The 18,446-nt window shown below is 34.9% G+C and overlaps 5 protein-coding genes across 10 annotated transcripts in view; 4 read left to right on the forward strand and 1 right to left on the reverse strand.

Annotated features, from left to right (window-relative positions):
- LOC106756658 (protein FAR-RED IMPAIRED RESPONSE 1) overlaps window positions 1-987 on the forward strand; it is a 6,110-nt gene extending 5,123 nt beyond the window's left edge. For all 3 annotated transcript variants that reach the window (XM_014639163.2, XM_014639164.2, XM_022778911.1), the window contains one exon: window positions 697-987. In XM_014639163.2, coding sequence (XP_014494649.1) covers window positions 697-783 — 87 coding nt within the window. In that variant the 3' untranslated portion in view covers window positions 784-987. The remainder of the gene's footprint in view (window positions 1-696) is intronic.
- Window positions 988-1,666: 679 nt separating this feature from the next.
- On the forward strand, window positions 1,667-4,725 carry LOC106776470 (quinone oxidoreductase 1). Its single transcript, XM_014663939.2, has 5 exons — window positions 1,667-1,903; window positions 1,972-2,113; window positions 2,384-2,610; window positions 2,970-3,227; window positions 4,206-4,725. The coding sequence occupies exons 1-5, from the start codon at window positions 1,733-1,735 to the stop codon at window positions 4,509-4,511; spliced, it is 1,104 nt and encodes a 367-aa protein (XP_014519425.1). The 5' UTR covers window positions 1,667-1,732; the 3' UTR covers window positions 4,512-4,725.
- Window positions 4,726-5,478: 753 nt separating this feature from the next.
- On the forward strand, window positions 5,479-8,988 carry LOC106756307 (quinone oxidoreductase). The gene is made up of 5 exons (XM_014638683.2): window positions 5,479-5,784; window positions 5,866-6,007; window positions 6,400-6,626; window positions 7,500-7,757; window positions 8,460-8,988. The coding sequence occupies exons 1-5, from the start codon at window positions 5,743-5,745 to the stop codon at window positions 8,763-8,765; spliced, it is 975 nt and encodes a 324-aa protein (XP_014494169.1). The 5' UTR covers window positions 5,479-5,742; the 3' UTR covers window positions 8,766-8,988.
- On the forward strand, window positions 8,912-11,492 carry LOC106756308 (inositol polyphosphate multikinase alpha-like). Of its 3 annotated transcripts, none has more exons than XM_022778914.1 (3): window positions 8,912-9,029; window positions 9,307-10,116; window positions 11,364-11,492. In XM_022778914.1, exons 1-3 carry the CDS (start codon window positions 9,007-9,009, stop codon window positions 11,395-11,397), a joined length of 867 nt encoding a protein of 288 aa, XP_022634635.1. In that variant the 5' UTR covers window positions 8,912-9,006; the 3' UTR covers window positions 11,398-11,492. The 3 variants fall into 3 exon arrangements, with proteins under 3 accessions (XP_022634635.1, XP_022634634.1, XP_022634636.1); XM_022778913.1 differs by lacking the exon at window positions 11,364-11,492 and adding an exon at window positions 10,286-11,297; XM_022778915.1 differs by lacking the exon at window positions 11,364-11,492 and adding an exon at window positions 10,228-10,325.
- Window positions 11,493-13,269: 1,777 nt separating this feature from the next.
- On the reverse strand, window positions 13,270-17,893 carry LOC106776738 (splicing factor 3B subunit 4). 2 transcript variants are annotated; one of them, XM_014664210.2, is made up of 10 exons: window positions 17,786-17,893; window positions 17,524-17,653; window positions 17,385-17,433; window positions 17,194-17,282; window positions 17,053-17,109; window positions 16,367-16,429; window positions 16,209-16,274; window positions 15,752-15,838; window positions 14,065-14,158; window positions 13,270-13,954 (listed from the first exon to the last, which is right to left on the reverse strand). In XM_014664210.2, exons 2-10 carry the CDS (start codon window positions 17,626-17,628, stop codon window positions 13,491-13,493), a joined length of 1,074 nt encoding a protein of 357 aa, XP_014519696.1. In that variant the 5' UTR covers window positions 17,629-17,653; window positions 17,786-17,893; the 3' UTR covers window positions 13,270-13,490. The 2 variants fall into 2 exon arrangements, with proteins under 2 accessions (XP_014519696.1, XP_014519700.1); XM_014664214.2 differs by having other exon boundaries at window positions 17,524-17,668; window positions 17,786-17,890.
- Between the last annotated feature and the right edge of the window lie 553 nt (window positions 17,894-18,446).

Consider the following 18,446-nt stretch of genomic DNA (forward strand, 5'->3'; position numbering starts at 1 on the left):
CCACCCATTAAAAAGTCTAATCCCACGCTCGAGATGTATATACCTCGGCGTGAGGGGTGTGTGTTGGAAGTCCCACATCGACTAGAGATGAGGCCATTTAAGTGTATATAAGTGGGTGCAAACCTCACCCTACAAGCCGGTTTTGTGGGGTTGAGTTAGGCTTAAAGTCCAATTTCAGTTTTTTTAAGAACTGGAATGAGTGGCTGGCTCTTAATATTTTATGAACTAAATGACTATCTAGTCATTTATTATTCCCTATAGTTTGTGATGTTTGCATCAACAATTAGTATGGAATGAACTATAAGAACCGCTAACCAAGCAAGATTTATCACTCTTGGTGGGATCGGTTTTATAACATCATTGGACTGTCAAAAATGGAAAGAAAAGGAGAAAAGTTGTAATTGAAAGATTTTGATGTTAAAATTTTCAACACCTTTATGATTCCCAAGTTAATCCTGAAATTGTGACATGACCTGTTAATGAATCTTGGCTTCGTTATTCATCTGAGGTAATGATACTGAACTTGTATGTCTCTTCATAGAAAGAGGAAAATACAAAAATGTCTTACATTTTCTTGGCTGATTTATCTTATACCTTCATCTTTTCCCAAAATTGACATAAACCAAATGTTTAGGATAGTTTACTAAATATGGTAGTAGATTTGTACTCATGATTTATATATTCATTACCTTGTAGGGTCAAGCCGATGGAGGGTCATCCTCACAGCCGCATGGGATGGAGGTAAAGGTGAAACAGCTAAATTCAAGGCACCAGTCTCAGTGACTTAGGTTATAGGCTGACATTGTGTTTCATACTTGTATATCAGCATGTAAATGTTTCAGTTAACGTTATGCATATATTAGAAAGTCAGAAGTCTTTTTGGCGAGCCTTGATTACTTCCTGCCCTTTTAGCAGAGATGTAGGACTTTTGTTTCTTAACTAGTGGAAATGAATCATGCAGTACTATAGCATATCATTCTGGCACTATCCCTTCTATATATTGAAGCAGCTGGTTTCGTTTAGTAACAATTTCTTACATTCATTCACTTGATAAAAACCAGGCTAATAGTATCTTATCTTATAAGTGTTACGAACTTATGCCTCAGCTTGTGCATAATTAAGTAAATTTAGTGATTTCCTCCTTATTCAATCTCTTTTTATTCTTCAAAGAAGGTGAATAGGAATTTGGACATTTATCAAGTTTTGACGTTAAAGTTGGAATAAACCAATTTGTATCGACTCGCTTGATACCAATATATTTTTGCTCGACAAGTGATTTTGGCATTCTAATACGATGACAATGGCCAACATTAATAAGAATAAACTAACATGAAACATTAAAGTTGCAAATTCAAGAGTTTCAATATAACCGAAAGAAACGTACCGTTCAATAAAAGACACAAAAGAAAGCATGAAACAAGCGAGTTCTATCATCAAAAATTCAATTTAACCTGGGAAATAAATTTAGCTAAATTATATTCAAATCACACTACTCACAGTATGCAACTTTTTTGAAAAATTATCGAAATGAATAAATTTTAAAAAAAAAATTACATATATGAATAAATCGTGTTAACAAATTGATATTACACTTCGATATTAGAAATACTCTAAACTCTTATCATTATTTTGTTTGAAAATAGTTAGTTAACTATTTGGGACCTTAGTCCAAGCAAATTCTCACCATCCTTGTTCAGAACAAAAAAAAAATAAAACAAACGATCGAAATCAAATGTCATTTTTAAGGTTAATTGGAGCAAACAATCCAACTCTATTTCATCTGGTCACTCGTTCTGCACTCTCTTCTACTTCTTCTTCACTGACAATCAAGGCTTCGTTTTCATTATCATCAACAACAGACATGGTGAAAGCAATCAGGGTTCACGAACAGGGAGGCCCTCAGGTAAATATGCTTTTTTTCTGAATTGGGTGATGCTAATTGAATTGATGAGTGACATCGCGTCGTCGCAGGTTCTGAAGTGGGAGGACGTGGAAATCGGAGAGCCCAAAGAAGGGGAGGTTCGGGTCAGGAACAAAGCCGTCGGAGTCAATTTCATTGATGTCTACTTTCGCAAAGGAGTTTACAAAGCCCCCTCTTTTCCCTTCACTCCAGGTTCCTTCCCAATATTCATTTCAATAAACAAAGACAGTTTATTTATTTTCTTCTGTGATGTGGGTTTAGTACATAGATGTTTGTGTGTGTGTGTGTGTGTAACACTCTACATTGCGTTGTGGGTGTCAGTATTATCCTTTTCTCGTTATTTTACTGTTTTACTTTGTTTCTTCTTTTATGTGTTTACTGCTAAAAGAATGTGTTAAGAAAGGAGAGACACAGATTCCCAAGTTATTAGGTACTGATTCGATGCCCCTTTTTACGTGGCAGGTATGGAAGCTGTTGGGGTTGTCACAGCTGTGGGTACTGGACTCACTGGTAGGCAGGTTGGAGATCTTGTAGCTTATGCAGGTCAACCAATGGGCTCATATGCTGAAGAGCAGATACTTCCTGCAAATAAAGTAGTCCCTGTCCCTTCATCGATTGACCCACCTATTGCAGCATCCATCATGCTGAAGGGCATGACAACTCACTTTTTGGTTCGGCGCTGTTTTAAGGTCATTTTCTATGATGTTATAGTTATCATACTAATCTAGATTCATTAGTAAATTTAGCAGATGTTAGTTTGGGACTCAGAATATTAGTCAGTTGTAGTTATTGAGAATCTCTATTAATTAGCTTTTTAATCTAGTTCTTTATTAGTTCATATACCTTGTCCCTGTTTTGATGAGCTTGGTTAGGCTTACTTGTGGCTTTATGTTCTTTTCGTTCACTGGAACTTGGTAATTTCTGGCCTACTCCTTCTTTATCTGCTGTTTTCAACTGCGGACTATAGTATATTAACTATGACTTCATGATTTGTCTTAAAATAAATACATTTTCTCTTAACAGAGTTTATGTACGTATCACTTTACAGGTTGAACCTGGTCATACAATTCTTGTCCACGCAGCAGCTGGTGGAGTTGGATCCTTATTGTGCCAGTGGGCAAATGCTCTTGGTGCAACTGTTATAGGAACTGTGTCAAATAAAGAGAAGGCAGCTCAAGCCAAGGAGGATGGTTGTCATCATGTTATAATCTATAAAGAAGAGGATTTTGTTGCTCGCGTTAATGAGATTACGTCAGGCAATGGAGTTGAAGTAGTCTATGATTCTGTAGGAAAGGATACCTTTGAGGTAGTACCTATTCTATTCTATGCTACATCCAAATTAAATTTCAAAACTAGATACTTGATAATTGAGTGGAAAACTAAAATGATTAGGATTAAATTGCATGTTAGTCCTTGTAATGTATGTCCTTCTTGGTTTTAATCCCTGCATAAAGTTACTATTGGTTTCAATCAGTTTGGCTTTTGGTCTTTGTTTGATATTAATTCCTATAATATCTAGGTCGCTGAATTAGTCCAAAGTATATGTTGCGTTATATTGATTTAGTCCCTAAAATAAGACTTCACTTTTTTTATTTTACAAGGATTAATTCAACGTGTATCAAATATTACAGGGAGTACAACCAAATACCGAGGACCATAAGCAAAATCACTGATTTTTCAGGATAAAAGGGTGTATACCACGAGAACTAAAATGTTATTAAGCCAAATTCTTCATGCATGGTTGTATCCATTAGAATTTGCTTATTTTCTAATCCTTTACAGGTTCCTTCTATGATAATAATTTGGTTTGTAGATATGTGATTAGATTTATAATTTATAATTCAGACGATCCTATGTCAATAACTAATTAGAACTAAACACCAACTAAGTCCTAGATATGATGATTATGGTTCCTCGCCTACATATGAACTGATAGATCCTAATGAATTTCTCTACAACAAACCTTTTTATAATTTAGAATTCATAATGTTGCATTCTCTTAGTGTTTGGTTTCTCAATAAGTTTGTGACATGCATTAATAGTGTGAAAGGAGAAATTTATGTTTCTTCGGACAGGTTATGGATTTCAAACTATTTAGCTTGAGCCTGAAATCCAAGGATTACTGTCGTTATAAAGCAGCCTTAATTGCTGCCACCCTTAACTGTCTTAGTTGCAGCTTCTTTAGGGACTTGAGATAAAATTAATAGTGTAGAAGTGCACTTAGAGTGCTGCGAGAGAAGTCATTAACAAGGCATGCATATGCTGAGCTGTGTGATTTGTGCAGGGATCTTTGGCATGCTTGAAGCTTAGGGGCTACATGGTAAGTTTTGGACAGTCATCAGGTTCACCTGATCCAGTCCCATTATCATCTCTGGCTGCAAAATCCCTGTTCTTGACAAGGCCCAGCCTAATGCAATATGTTGTCACCCGGGATGAGTTATTGGAAGCTGCAGGAGAGTTGTTTGCTAATGTTGCTTCTGGTGTCTTGAAGGTTCGTGTTAATCATACTTACCCATTGTCAGAGGCTGCAAAAGCACACGAAGACTTAGAGAATCGGAAAACTTCAGGATCCATTGTGTTGATACCATGAAACTCTAAGTTGTGTTGTGTATAGGGGTGTTGTACACCAAATCCTTGGGTGATTCATCTTGAAAAGAACTATGGATTATAAATTATATGCTAGAGTGTGTGATTCATCTTGAAAAGAATTATAGATTATGAATTCTATGATAGTGTGTGTTATTCACCACAAGTCGGTGTACTTAAATAAGAGTGATTTCTTTGATGACTTCACTTTGGCTGCAGAGTGCTCTTCTCATATTATCTTGCTTTGTACATAGCCATTTTCTAGTGTTGCTCCCCTTTTATAATCCAACTGCAATGGAGAAAATAACAAAGTTAAACGTAAGTGTTTGGCCAGAATATCACTTTGGTGCTTTTTAATTAGTTATCTATGATTCTTTTTTCTAATGATTTTAGTTCTTTTATTTAAAATATCCATAATTTTAATCTGATTCTTAATTTTACATACGTTATTTATTTTTAATTAATTAAATTGTTTATTAAAAATACTTTAAATGAATATATTAAGGTAAAGTTCGATTGGATCAAAATAAACTTTGAAACTAATGGTTTAATCAAAATTGTGGATTTTTAAAATAGGATAACTAAAAACATAGGAGAAGAAAAAAAGAGAAAGTTCAAAATTATGATTTGACTTTTTACTTTTTAACAAAATGAATGTGAGAAGAATTCAATCAACACATAAAAGGGTGAAACTTTAACTTTTTACAAAAAGAAAATTATACTTTCCATATTGAAAAGGGTCACATGAAAACATTATATAAAAGGACACTTAAACATGATTTAAAATAATCACTTAACTTTTTGTTTAAAAGACCAAAGTTATATTAAAAAAATTGCAGAAACTCAAACCAAGGTTTATTCTTTTTACATAAAGGAAAAAGATTATTTAATAAAAATAATAATAAAAAATTGGTCGCACTTTGATATATTTATCCTTTGTGTACTCTTCGACCGGCCACCATAACGAATGGACCACAAACAAATCAAAAGCAAATCATAAAAATTCAGAAAAAGATTAAAACTTGGGATTGAATTATTGTTTGACTATAGAACCAATGATTGTGGAATCTGTATCATTCATTTGGGTTATATCCTTTTCCCTTTGAATTTTATGGTATTCCAAAGCAAAGCATTAGTGTACTAATACAATACAGTGCAGTTCTTCTTTTAATTTTCTTTAGCTTTAAGCAGAGCCACAACCAACCAGAGCTTCGAAATCATCGACAACTACAAACATGGTGAAAGCTATCAGAGTTCACCAACTCGGTGGCCCTCAGGTCTCTTTCTTCATTTCTCTTTCACTCTCATTTCTGTAGTAATTCAGCACTGAATTGTGGAATTGACAAGTGGGGTGACAGGTTCTGAAGTGGGAAGATGTGGAAATTGGAGATCCAAAAGAAGGCGAGGTTCGTCTGAGGAACAAAGCTGTCGGGGTTAATTTCATTGATGTTTATTTTCGGACAGGAGTTTATAAAGTCCCTTCTTTACCTTACACTCCAGGTTTCTTTGCTTTACTGCAACCAAACTTTTATTAATATTTGTAGTTGTATTGGTTGAAAACAGAGACTTAGTTTACACTTGGTCTCCAAATATTGTAATTTTACTATCAGCTGTGTAATTTGGGACTCTCAGTTATTCATCACAAATGTGTGGATTTAGTTCCCAGATTTCCATTGAGCTAATTGGTCTACTATGTGTTGCAATTGTGTAATTTTAATCTCTTTTATTGAGATACTTGAATGACCCAATTAGTAGAATTAGGAGTTGTAGACTAATCACACACTTGCAACACTTGGAGACCCAATTGGTACAATTAGAACCTGAATGAGTAAAAGGGTAATTAAGCATAGAAAATATGAAGCTTTACTCTTTATAATAATGTGGCATGGTAGGTGTGGAGGGTGTTGGGGTGGTCACTGCTGTGGGTGTTGGAGTCACTGACATACAAGTTGGAGAAACTGTAGCTTATTCGTGTCAACCACTGGGCTCATATGCTGAAGAGCACATTCTTCCTGCAAAATATCTAGTTCCCCTCCCTCCCTCAATTGACCCCATTATCGGAGCATCCATCATGTCCAAGGGCTTGACGACTCGTTATTTGCTTTTACAATGTTTCAAGGTATGTGTATTTCTATGCTTGCTGAAGGATCTCCTATTGTTTTTAACAACATCCATTAGTGTATTTTCTTAGAATGTGGGAGATTGATTCACCATATACTCACTTCAGTTATAGACTTTAGTTATTTAGCCCTACTATTTCATATGCATGACTTCAAGCACTTATAGGTTGACGTTATCTTTCATGATGTTTTATTGATTATAGGAATGTCTTTTACTATACTATCTTTCCATCTCAATCTGTTACCTTTTCCTCATTCATGTTTGTAAATGCTTTGTGTAGCCTTAGTTTCCAAGCTACTCGGTATTCTCGTAAAGTGTGTTTTTCTTGGTTACTCCTTGTTATAAAGGAAGATGTAGGTTCCTCTAGTGACTCATTGGTAAGAACCTTGAGAGAACCAAATGGAAGAATCTATTTGTTGTCGTTAAGAGAGCACAATGGCTTATGAAAACCATGCTAGAATCCTGTACTTCCAATTTGCAACTTAAGTCCCCGTTATTTTGTAATTGGATCTGTGATCGCTTGTGTACCAAATGGAATTCTATTCAATCATGTCAAAGCCCGAGAAATGTACAAAATGAGATTTCACCTTAAGGAGGAGAATAAAGTGATATTAATCAAGTCAAATGCAGGATTTAATAAACTAAGATATTCCTCACTTAGTGTGAATCTGTGATTGCCTCATTCATGCGTGTGATGTCCCAGGTTCAGCACCAAAAAACATGGTTGCAGCTAGCAAAGATGTGACATTTGTTGTTATCATAGCTGACTAGAACATTAACCAAATGTGTCTCATCCTATCGTCAATCTGTTTCCCGTAATCTTGCTTCAATATGATGACATACGCAGACTAAGATATCTATCATTTTGCAGGTTGAACCTGGTCACACGATTCTTGTACATGCAGCAGCTGGTGGAGTAGGATCCTTGTTGTGCCAATGGGCAAATTCTCTTGGTGCAACCGTTATCGGAACTGTATCCAATAAAATGAAGGCAGCTCAGGCCAAGGAGGATGGATGTCATCATGTAATAATCTACACAGAAGAAGATTTTGTTGATCGTGTCAACGAAATTACATCAGGCAATGGAGTTGAAGTAGTCTATGATTCTGTGGGAAAAGATACATTTGAGGTATAATTGTCATATTCTATATTATGCCTAAGTGTAATTTAAAATTCGAATCGTTGGGTGTACGAGTGAAAACAACAATAACAATGTTGTGTCTTCCTTGGTGGCATCCATAAGCAGCTTTTTACTTATATTCTGATTCTTGAACCATAATCAGGAGTCCAAAAGAATGCGCATAGATTTATGATTCAGTTGATCATATGTTGATCAGTACTTAGAAAACTAAAACATCAACAAATACCAACCAGATCCTAGATGATGAACACTAAATTTATTGTCGTTTTAAATCTAAAAGTGAATTCCTACACCCTATTAAAGAACTCAGAACTAGATAACTTTCTTACTTAAAAATGAAATCCTAGTGCTACATCTAATTAGCATTTGTTTTCTCAATTGAGCTTGCGAGACATGTGATGATATCAAAGTGAATATTCTTGTTTATCAATACTATTAGTCAAAAACAGAAAACTCAGAGGGCAAAGACTGATAGGCCACTGGTTTTAATTAATAGAATAGAGCCCTAAAGTTCTCAGATAACTGTCTGTCTATCTGATTACTTCGATTATGACCACACTAAAATTTGCGAGGTTTCATTTTTAAAAAGTTGGACTTTGGTTCCCTTGATCTGTTCCATTAATGTTTGTATTCTATCATTTAACAATTTTAGGCATATTATCAGCAAAGCCCTTAACTATGCATGTGCAGGGATCGTTGGCTTGTTTAAAGCTTAGAGGTTACATGGTAAGTTTTGGGCAGTCATCAGGCACACCTGATCCAGTTCCATTATCTTCCCTGGCTACAAAGTCCTTGTTCCTGACAAGACCCACCTTAAAGCATTACAACGTCACTCGGGATGAGCTCTTGGAGGCTGCAGGAGACTTGTTTGCCAAGGTTTCTTCTGGTGTCTTAAAGGTCCGAGTTACTGACACCTATCCCTTGTCTGAGGCAGCAAGAGCACATGAAGACCTGCAGAATCGGAAGACCACAGGATCTGTTGTGTTGCTACCCTAAGTATACCCTTCTTTTATATAGGTCCTAAAATAAACACCAACTTCATGTTTGATTCCTTTGGAGAGAAACTATGGTATTGTAAATACTATATAAGCCATGTTGCGTTGTGTTCCGGTGTTCAGTTCTTTGTACTCGTGTGAATTTTGGCCGAATGTGGCATCAGGATAATTTTTTCCTGTTTTTCCATCCTTTGAATGTGACATGTAGGTTTGTTTTTGCAGAATTAATGAAACTCAGCTGAATGGTGACATTGCTGTCCTTTGCGTATGTGACACTGTTGTTCTTTGCAAAACAAAACAAAAAAATCAGAACTTTTTGTCTTTCACTCCGAACTAATCCAAATAAAAAATGCAATTAGATGATTAGATGGTGTAAAGTTAAAGAATTGATTCGGATCTTAAATCATAAACTATTATATATAATGGTGAAGTTCGATACATCTTTGGATCTGAAGTGTACAAAGACAATATAACTGGTTTTGTTGTTTTGTTGTATTGTGGTGGGCGTTTTCTTCCTCACACGCCTCTCTTCTCCGTTTCAGAATCGTGAAAATGCTGAAGGTGCCGGAGCACCAGGTGGCGGGTCACATGGCAAAGAACGGCGTTCTGGGTCCGCTGGTGGACGATTCTGGAAAGTTCTACAAGCCACTGCAGGACAACGACAGGGGCTCCGCCGAGCTCTCCTTCTACACCTCCCTCGCCGTCCCACCCTCCATCCGCTCCTTCTTCCCGGCATTCCACGGCACCGCCGTCGTCCCCGCCTCCGACGGCTCCGGTCCCCACACCCACCTCCTCCTCCAGGACCTCATCGCCCCCTACACCAAACCCTCCGTCATGGACGTCAAAATCGGCTCGCGAACCTGGCACCTCGGTCACTCCGAAGACTACATCGCCAAATGCCTCAAAAAAGACAGAACCTCCTCAACCGTCCCCCTCGGCTTCCGACTCACCGGCGTCAAGGACTCCCTCTCCTCCTGGGAACCTTCCAGAACCTTCCTCCAGACTCTCTCCGCCGAGGGCGTCGCCCTGGTCCTCCGCAAATTCGTCTCCTCCTCCAACTCTGACGATTCCCGTTCCGACCCCGATTGCGACTTTGCGGCGGAGGTTTTCGGCGCCGTCTTGGAGCGGTTGGTGGAGCTGAAGGCGTGGTTTGAGGTTCAGACTCTGTATCATTTCTATTCATGTTCTGTTCTGGTGGTGTATGAGAAGGAGAAGGGGAACGCCAAGCCTCTGGTCAAACTCGTTGACTTTGCTCATGTTGTTTCTGGGAATGGTGTGATTGATCATAACTTCTTGGGTGGCCTATGTTCCTTCATCAACTTCATCAGGAACATCCTTCAAGCTCTGCATCAGTGAGTCCTGTTTCGTTTTTCTCTGTTTTTCTCTGTTTTTCTCACAATCTCCTTCAAGATATAATCAGATAATAATCACTCATTTCACTCCATCTGTCTTAATCATATCAGACAATTTTGCTTGTATGATCTGGGCTAATTGCCGTTTATGTTCTATTCAATTGTTCAGATTTCCAGGTACTGCAATTTTTTATGGATTTTATTCTTAGACATCTGAACCTTTGGATACTTTTACAATCTTTAATTCTTATGAACTCATTTCCTGATTGTTACTTGTCCAAACCCACAAACAACTAACTGGGTTGTGTACAAAGACTCTTCAGAAGCACTGATTGATCTACCATTGAATAAACTTGTTTGATACCTTTTGCCTTTTCAAAATTTGAACCTGAATTCTTGATTGATATTTGATGTAATATGGATTTCTAAGACCATATTCTCTTGTAAGTTATGAAAACTTTCAAGAATATTGCTTTTGAAGATTACTTCTAAATTTATGCTTTTTCTGCTTGCTTTTCAATATTGCATGAATCGTCTGATATTTGGGTTGCCCTGTTTGCATCAATGCTTAATGGTCCTGTTAAGTTTTTTATTCCAACCACATACCAGTTATGAGCTTGTTGCTTCTGAAGTTACCCTTTTTTAACTTTTGAACAGTGCAAATATCTTAATCTCAGTTTACTGTTTAGTTTGCATCTTCTTACTAACATGCAACTTCTAATCTTGCTACTCTTTAACCAAATCCTTCTTCTCACAAAATTTATAATCCTACTACATCTTTTATCTTCTAAATCAGCTTCTATTTGTCTCCTGTTCTTGAATTTTATTCTCTTGGACCAAAATTACATTCATATCTCTCAATGGCATCTTATATGTTTGAGTTTTCATTGTTTTAATGGGAGGTCACTTGGAGTTAAGTTCTTTTTAGGCTTAATCATGGAAGATAGGGTTTTGGTTCTTATTTTGTAACATCTCAGTGGTGTTTTGGCTTCTTTTCACTCCAGTTATATGGTGCAAATTTTCCTTCCCTAAAACTTTCACAATTAAAATCAAGGTCATTAATAAGGGTGAAGGGCCTAGCAGAACAGTTTTCCTCTGTTACAAACATTCATTTTTATACATTTTTTCTCATGCCATAATTGAGACAATGGTTGACCACTGCTTTAGGGAATTAGTTGAGAAATTGAAATTGTATAAAGTTCTTATGAATGTGCAGAAATGATTTTTTGTATTTTTTTTTTCTGCAGTGTGATAAAGTTTGTTTGTTTTTTTGGAAAATAAATTTCAGAAGAATCGGAGATGATGTATTATGCAGACGAGCTTGAACAATATTTTATTAATGAGTTTGGTGTGTGGAGAAAAAATGTAACAAAAATTTAAATTAAACCAATAGTTTTCCAATTCTAAAGAATAAGGTCTAAACAATATTTTAAATTTTTAAATACCACCTACAAACAATTTTGATCAAATTTAAATTACGAATTAATAAAAGGTTAAAAAAAAGCTCTTACAAAATTTTCTTTTATAAAAGCAAATTTAAAAATTAAATTATTACAATAATTAAATTCACATACAAAACATTGTACACAAATTTATGAAAATGGTTCGATAAATAAAGATCATGAACATTTAATAATTTAATGTTGGAAAAACATGTGTTAAGTAAAAAACTTTACAATTTTATAAATATTTATTTTATCCAGTAAAAAGAAAATCTTTATTTTCAATTTCTGTTATTTTGTATTTTTAATATGAAAAATTCATCTATTTTTATTTTAGAAAAAGAAAACAATTTTAATTTATAAAGATGCCCTTTTTGAATTAGGAAAAAGAAATAACTTGAAATTTATTTTTTACTTTTTCATGAAAAATAATATATATATATATATATATATATATAATTATTTTAAAATTGAAAAGATCTTGATAATTTTAGTTTAAAATAATCTATCCATAGATAACTATTCAAACTTGTGAATGACTAGTTATTAAATATTTATAACCCAAAAGAATGTTAAAAATAATAGTAGTTATTCCACTACCGTTATGATATATGTATATTTTGATAATGAACTTTGCATTCAAAAGATCATTTCAATCTAAAATTGTAAAAGATTTGTGATGGCAAATAAATCTTTGAGTAAAAACAAATCCATGATAGCATCAATGCATATCACATCAATCGAAATTATTATTATTATTATTATTTACTTATTGTCCTTCTTGGATAGGAAAATGCAAAGTTCAGAATCTTTTAACGACTATTTTACTAAAGGAGAAAGAGAAAAGAAAAAATTTAGAGGAAAAAAGTATGCTAATCGCAAAAACGAAAAGGCATTGGAATTTGATTCCAAGAAAAAGTTGTTCATTACTGAATAATGTCCTCTAACCAATTGTTGCATGAAATATTCTTTATTTTTTGAACGTGCTCATTGATAACAGAAAGTAACTGATAGTTTTGAAAATTCATATGGTTTTTGTTTCCACTGATCTAAAAGTCGCTTTTACTACTTTCTGTTCTCAGTGTCCACAGAACATTGTGTGGCTAAGAAAAATATTCAAAAGACAAAGAAACAAAAATACTATCTGAGTTTTGAAAGCGTGGTTTGATGATTGGAGATGAACATATTAGGTAAATAAAAGAGTCATTGAACAATTTGCACAAGATGACCATACACATTTTCAAAATTGCTATATTTGGACAAACTAATGAGAGAAAAATGTATTATTTGCTCTACAAAATCTAAACATTACAATTTTAGAAAATATATGTAATATACTGATTTAATATAATATTCTAAACAAATACTTCGGAAAAACCTTTTCTTTAAGACTTATTTCTCATCAAATTTTGCAGCTCTTATTTCTCTGTACAAATTACAGTAATCTGTACCGAATAAAAATGAATAATAGCTAGACAATACATTTTAAAAGAATTAGAAAAAGAAATGTCCATGAAAATAGTGACAAATTTCCCTCTTTTTCAACCCTATCCATGTATGCTTACCACATTACCCAACTTTTACACATGAATGTTAATTTAACATTTCCCCTAACAATATCATTTCTATGGAAGTCTAGAACTCAATAATCTCATCGCAGTCGTTTGGTTGCTTCATCACATCAATAATCTTACAGGAAATAACCATGCAATGATGCCAAAACTCAAATGTCTCTCTCTTTACTGGACACGAATAATTGTAAGATTGTTAGCTGTCAGGGAGTTCATGTTACAATCTACACTATTTCAGAAATATAACGCAAAGATACAACTAACTAACAATAAATGAGCAAAATTCCAGATATTGGGGAGTCAAGAACATTACTCCATATGATTTGCATTCCTTCAATTGAAAGGTGGCAGCATAGCAGGATTACTGGGGAGGTGGTGGCGGGGGCATAGACTGAGGGTATGGCATAGGCCGTCCGCCCTGATGCTGGGGTGGTGGTGGTGGACGCCAGACAGGTGGTGGCTGACTTCCCATTACTGCTGGTGGTGGAAGAGGCCTGGGAGGAGCTTGTGGAGGTGGTGGCATCTGCTGCATACCAGGGTGTGGTGGCCTGAACTGCTGAACTTGAGGTGGAGGTGGCATAGGCTGTTGCGGATGCCAGGTTGGTTGTCCAGGTACTGGCATAGGCTGGAATGCAGCAGCTTGAGGGGGTGGTGGACGAAGAGCAGGAATCGAACCAGGAGCGACCCCATTAGCAAAGGGACGGGGAGGCACTGGAGCAACCCCATTAGCCTGAGGAACACTGGGAAGTGTTGGAGGTCCACTGGCAAATAAAGTATGGGGCCTGCTCTTCTGTGCAGTTGGATTACTTGCAGCCAAAACTCTTTCTGCACCACAGAAGAAATATATTAGCAGATAGTCAGACACTACAAAAAGGAACAATAGGCATGAATTAATCCATAAAAAAATATAGAAGTAGCATCAAGAAAGGCCTTACCTGCCGGGGTACCATGCCGTTCACCCTTAGTGTCTTTCTTATAAGCATATGACACTGTAATTTGACGATTGCAAAGATATTGTCCATTCATCGCCTATGAAATACACAAATATTCAATATCAGTGGCATGAAATGCTTGCACTAATTTCTATATTCTTTTGTTACGTGTGTTTTGGGTACCCAGACAACAAATTAAAATTGAACAATTTTAATACTTTTTTATAGTTAACAATAAAGAAACTGAGAAGACGTATGATAAGTTCCGTGTGTTTAGACCACAACAGAGCTACTCAATTTATTGAGGAGAAAACATAATTACGGAATATTCAACTACTCTATTTTATGCTAATAACGTAATATAGAATCAATCTAAGTGATCCAAATATCAGCAGCTACAATATAGAATCAATCTAATTGATCCTAATATCAATAGTTATTATATAGGATTCTAACATATCTACAAGATTCTAATATATACATGTGTTAATATAAAATGAAAAGAAGTTAGATGTACTTTATCTCCCTAATTTATAACTTTGGTTGAATTTTCCATCGTAATGTATAAAATTATGTTGGTATCTGTTTTAACATTATGATAACTTCCACCCCTTCCATCTAATTCAACCTTAAAAGTTAGCAAAACAAAATAACCACGCTTCCTACTAGCTTCAACTTTTAGAAGGGGCATTACAGCATCTGAATATCAATACTTCTTGTCATGGTTGGTTAAAAATAGAAGGACCTATCAGCTTCACAAAGTGGTATACAAAGAAGGGTTCGTGCTTTTGGTCAAGGCAATCCTGTTCAAGACAAATCAGAAGAACTCCCAAATCTATTCCAGGAAGAACTACCATTCCCAAAAATGGGGAATAGGGATTTCTAACGTAGGTTTGTGTAGACCATTCTGCTACTTAGTGTAATGCCCTATGCTAGACCAAAATGTAAAAAAGAATATATTGTGTAATACAAATGTCAAAATACAATTCTCCAACTTCTGGTTTCTTTAAATTCGTCCTACCATTGGGATTGTCCCCTGTTTCAGTCCCAAGCTGCAGAAAAAAAAAAAAAGTCTGTCGTTTTTCCCAATGTTATTCCCTCTTCTGCAGTAGGAAACTATTCCATTTTTTTATTTTCCTCAGTTTGAATTAGAGAAAACAGGATATATTAGAAAGCTACTATCTGCAAACAAACCATTAAGCATTAATACGGAAGTCAGATATAACTGTAAGAACCTTGAATTTTGATGGATTCAGTATGTACATTAACATGCTTTTGTTTCCATCTGTTTAGGGTACGAAAAGTAAAAACAACTGTAAATATTTCATTTTAGGTATTTCTGGTTTCTTATACTACCTCCCGTGAGATAAAAGAGACAAATCTCTCTAGGTATACAGTCAAGCACTAGAGAAGGAACCCCTACCAATTTTTTTTTTTTCTCTACGCATAATATAAGGAACAAATCCAGGACCACATACTCCTGGAATTTCAATGCTTTCCAGTTAGAGAAACACAAGTTGGTCACTTAGTCTAAGATTTGATAATTATTGACAACCTCTTATCCCTATTATTATGTTATATGTTTTGGCCAGTTTGAACTAATGATCCACATGTGCTGAGTAAGTATAAAAAAAATGAAAGGTTGGCCTTACTATATTCATACAACTGATTAAAATAGACTGAAACAAACCTCAATGGCAGAATCAGATGCCTCAAATGAATCATAGCTGATGAAGCCAAAACCACGCGAATTTCCTGTCTCAGGATCTCTCATGATCTGCAGCAAAAAAAGTGTTGCATATCAGATCATATACAAAAATGTATGTTCCCCAGGATTCTCACTATCATGGTCCAATGCGTTTAGGGGGACAATAATTATAAAGCCATGCCCTTTAAGGATACACTGGGCAGCAAATTTATTTGATCTTACCACAAACAATATTGCCTACAAATGTGGAAGTGGAGAAGTGTTTAAAGGGCAAAAGACTATAAACAGGTGGGTATTTTTAGTTGTCGTTGGCTTGATACTAAAATTTTTAAACAAGACAAAATGGTAAATGCCAACAATGAGAAATAAGGAAACAGAAGGGCGTGAAAAGTAGTAGCAACTACCACTAGATATAAATAAATATATCAAAGAGCAAAACCTTTGGATTAGTAACAATAACTCCAAATGCACTGAAAGTATCGTACAAGAGCTTCTCATCTACATCCTGCAGCAACATTAGGAGCACTCAAATTAAGTCTCGACCTTAATGCACAACTGCATAAGTCAGTTTAACACTTGCATAATTGGGTGACTTACAGGATCAAGATTACCAATGAAAAGGTTTGCACCAACATCCAAGCTCTTTTTATCTTGGGATGCCTGGAACCGGAAAAAATTGCAAATCAATGAAGTAGCATGGAAACTAAATATTTCTTTAATGAAGGGACATGACATCACTTGAACAGTGTAAAACAAATTTTGTTCAAACAAAATACAGCAAAGAAAGAGTAATCAGTACATAAATATAAGAGAGACTCGACTATAAGAATGATATCCAGGAACGCATACAATAAGGGTTGGAAAAATAAAAGATAAATAACTAAATTTTACTTAAAATACTACTTAGCACACATGTCATTCTCCCGTTCCTTAGGTGGAACAACTATACACAGTTAAAGAAAAAAGACATAGAAAGAGTGTCCATTTCAAGGCACTATATTAACATCCCTCCAGAAGTGGTGATCAAGGAAACTCATAGCAATCATGAATCAATTAAGGATGGCTTCGTTCCATTAGTTATCTTAATTAATAATTTCGATCATAGAAGCCAAACATATTAAAATGGAAAAAAAAAATACAAATTTCATTCACAAGGGAACCAAACACAAGAAAACGAACAGGAGAGTTTATATAAGTATTCCTATACTAACATTCCCATGTTTAAACACCACACACAAACAAATGGGAACAAAACTGACAGTACAAGCTTCTCCGGCAAATACCTTATTCACACGGATTGGTTTCCCATAAAGCTTGATCATGTTAAGAACCTTGATGGCCTGCAACAGAAGACAAGGGGTGGCCAACAGCCCAAAATTAGAAAAAAGTGATTACTAGTGAATTCCAAATGATATAATACTTACATAGTCAGCATCTTCTTCACTCCTGAATTCAACAAACCCATAACCCTGGTGTTGGTTGGTCACTCTGTCCTTCGGAACATAGACATTAACTTAAACAAACAAAGAAAAGTGAGTGTGTTTAACCTAAAACTAAGAAAACGAACAAATCAGATCGTGCATATAGGTGACCAAACAAAAATAATAAAACATACCCACTGGACCAGCTTGAACGAACAACTCCCACAATAATTCTTCGCTAATCTGGAGTACAAAGAGAAAAAGTATAAACCCTAGAAGAAGTGGTAATTGGTTAAGTGAGTGAGGAAAGTGCATAAAGGGAAGGTTAGTTACCTGAGGGTCGAGATTGCCGACATAAGCAGTGGCATCTTGATTCCTCTCAGCGGCGTGTTGACCGAGCAAATTGGCTCCCACACCAGGTGCAATTCGAGTCGTCATGGAATCGAACAACCCTTACTTCTCTCTGGATGGATAACAGCTACGATAAGATGAATGAATAGGAAGAGTTGAAGTGAAGTAAATGAATGTCAATTTATCAAACAGGTTAGATGCAAAGAGTTGCAGTGAATTATACAGTCACACTGAACAAACAAACCTTGAGAGAGATGAAAGCAGAGAGGAGAATAAGAGCCAAAACTCAACTATGTCTGAATGAACGACCCGGGAGTTTTTGCTAGGCCTGTTAGGGATACCAGTATTTATCAGATTGTTTTAGTCTGATCTAACTTTATATTTAACATATTTATTTAATGTATAGTTAAATATAATATAATTAGTTAAAGTGCAAAATAAAAGGAACTAATAGAAACATCTGATTTTTCTTATGATAATAAAAACTAATATAACAATTATTAAAATATTAAAATATCATAAAAATAACTCAAAAAATATATATCTTTTATAATTTTATTGTGTTTATATTTTTTTTGGTAGTTGTTTGAGTTTGAAAAATAAATATAAAATAATAAAGATTTGTGTTTAAAAATTATTATAAAAAATTGTTTTCATTAAAACTAGTAAAAATACATGTCACACCTGCGTTTAACTTTTTTATTATAAATTATTTTTATTTGTTTTGTAGATAATTTTTAAATTAAAAAAGATTAAATTTTAAAAAAATAATAAAAAAAGTTAAATTTAAAAAATTGATTAGTTAAAAAACAAAATAAAGAAATAATTATTATAATTTGTAAAAAAATTATGTAAAGGAGAAAATAAAAAATAAATGTGAATACCAAAAAAATAAATCTTCCAGA

This window comes from Vigna radiata, chromosome 2 (assembly GCF_000741045.1).
Source record: "Vigna radiata var. radiata cultivar VC1973A chromosome 2, Vradiata_ver6, whole genome shotgun sequence".
NCBI classification, from domain to species: Eukaryota; Viridiplantae; Streptophyta; class Magnoliopsida; order Fabales; family Fabaceae; genus Vigna; species Vigna radiata.

Excerpts from the sequence above, each read along its gene's own strand:
- LOC106776470 (XM_014663939.2), top strand. The coding sequence starts at position 1,733 with ATGTCATTTTTAAGGTTAATTGGAGCAAACAATCCAACTCTATTTCAT. Across the intron at positions 2,611-2,969 it reads TGGTTCGGCGCTGTTTTAAG|GTTGAACCTGGTCATACAAT; the intron begins GTCATTTTCTAT and ends ATCACTTTACAG. Across the intron at positions 3,228-4,205 it reads TAGGAAAGGATACCTTTGAG|GGATCTTTGGCATGCTTGAA; the intron begins GTAGTACCTATT and ends TGATTTGTGCAG.
- LOC106756308 (XM_022778913.1), top strand. The coding sequence starts at position 9,007 with ATGGTGACATTGCTGTCCTTTGC. Across the intron at positions 9,030-9,306 it reads GTGACATTGCTGTCCTTTGC|AATCGTGAAAATGCTGAAGG; the intron begins GTATGTGACACT and ends TCTCCGTTTCAG. Across the intron at positions 10,117-10,285 it reads ATCCTTCAAGCTCTGCATCA|ATTTCCAGGTACTGCAATTT; the intron begins GTGAGTCCTGTT and ends TCAATTGTTCAG.
- LOC106776738 (XM_014664210.2), bottom strand. The coding sequence starts at position 17,628 with ATGACGACTCGAATTGCACCTGGTGTGGGAGCCAATTTGCTCGGTCAA. Across the intron at positions 17,283-17,384 it reads CGTTCAAGCTGGTCCAGTGG|TTAATGTCTATGTTCCGAAG; the intron begins GTATGTTTTATT and ends TGTTTGTTTAAG. Across the intron at positions 15,839-16,208 it reads TTATTGTTACTAATCCAAAG|ATCATGAGAGATCCTGAGAC; the intron begins GTTTTGCTCTTT and ends TTTTTGCTGCAG.
- LOC106756307 (XM_014638683.2), top strand. The coding sequence starts at position 5,743 with ATGGTGAAAGCTATCAGAGTTCACCAACTCGGTGGCCCTCAG. Across the intron at positions 6,008-6,399 it reads TTCTTTACCTTACACTCCAG|GTGTGGAGGGTGTTGGGGTG; the intron begins GTTTCTTTGCTT and ends GTGGCATGGTAG. Across the intron at positions 6,627-7,499 it reads TGCTTTTACAATGTTTCAAG|GTTGAACCTGGTCACACGAT; the intron begins GTATGTGTATTT and ends ATCATTTTGCAG.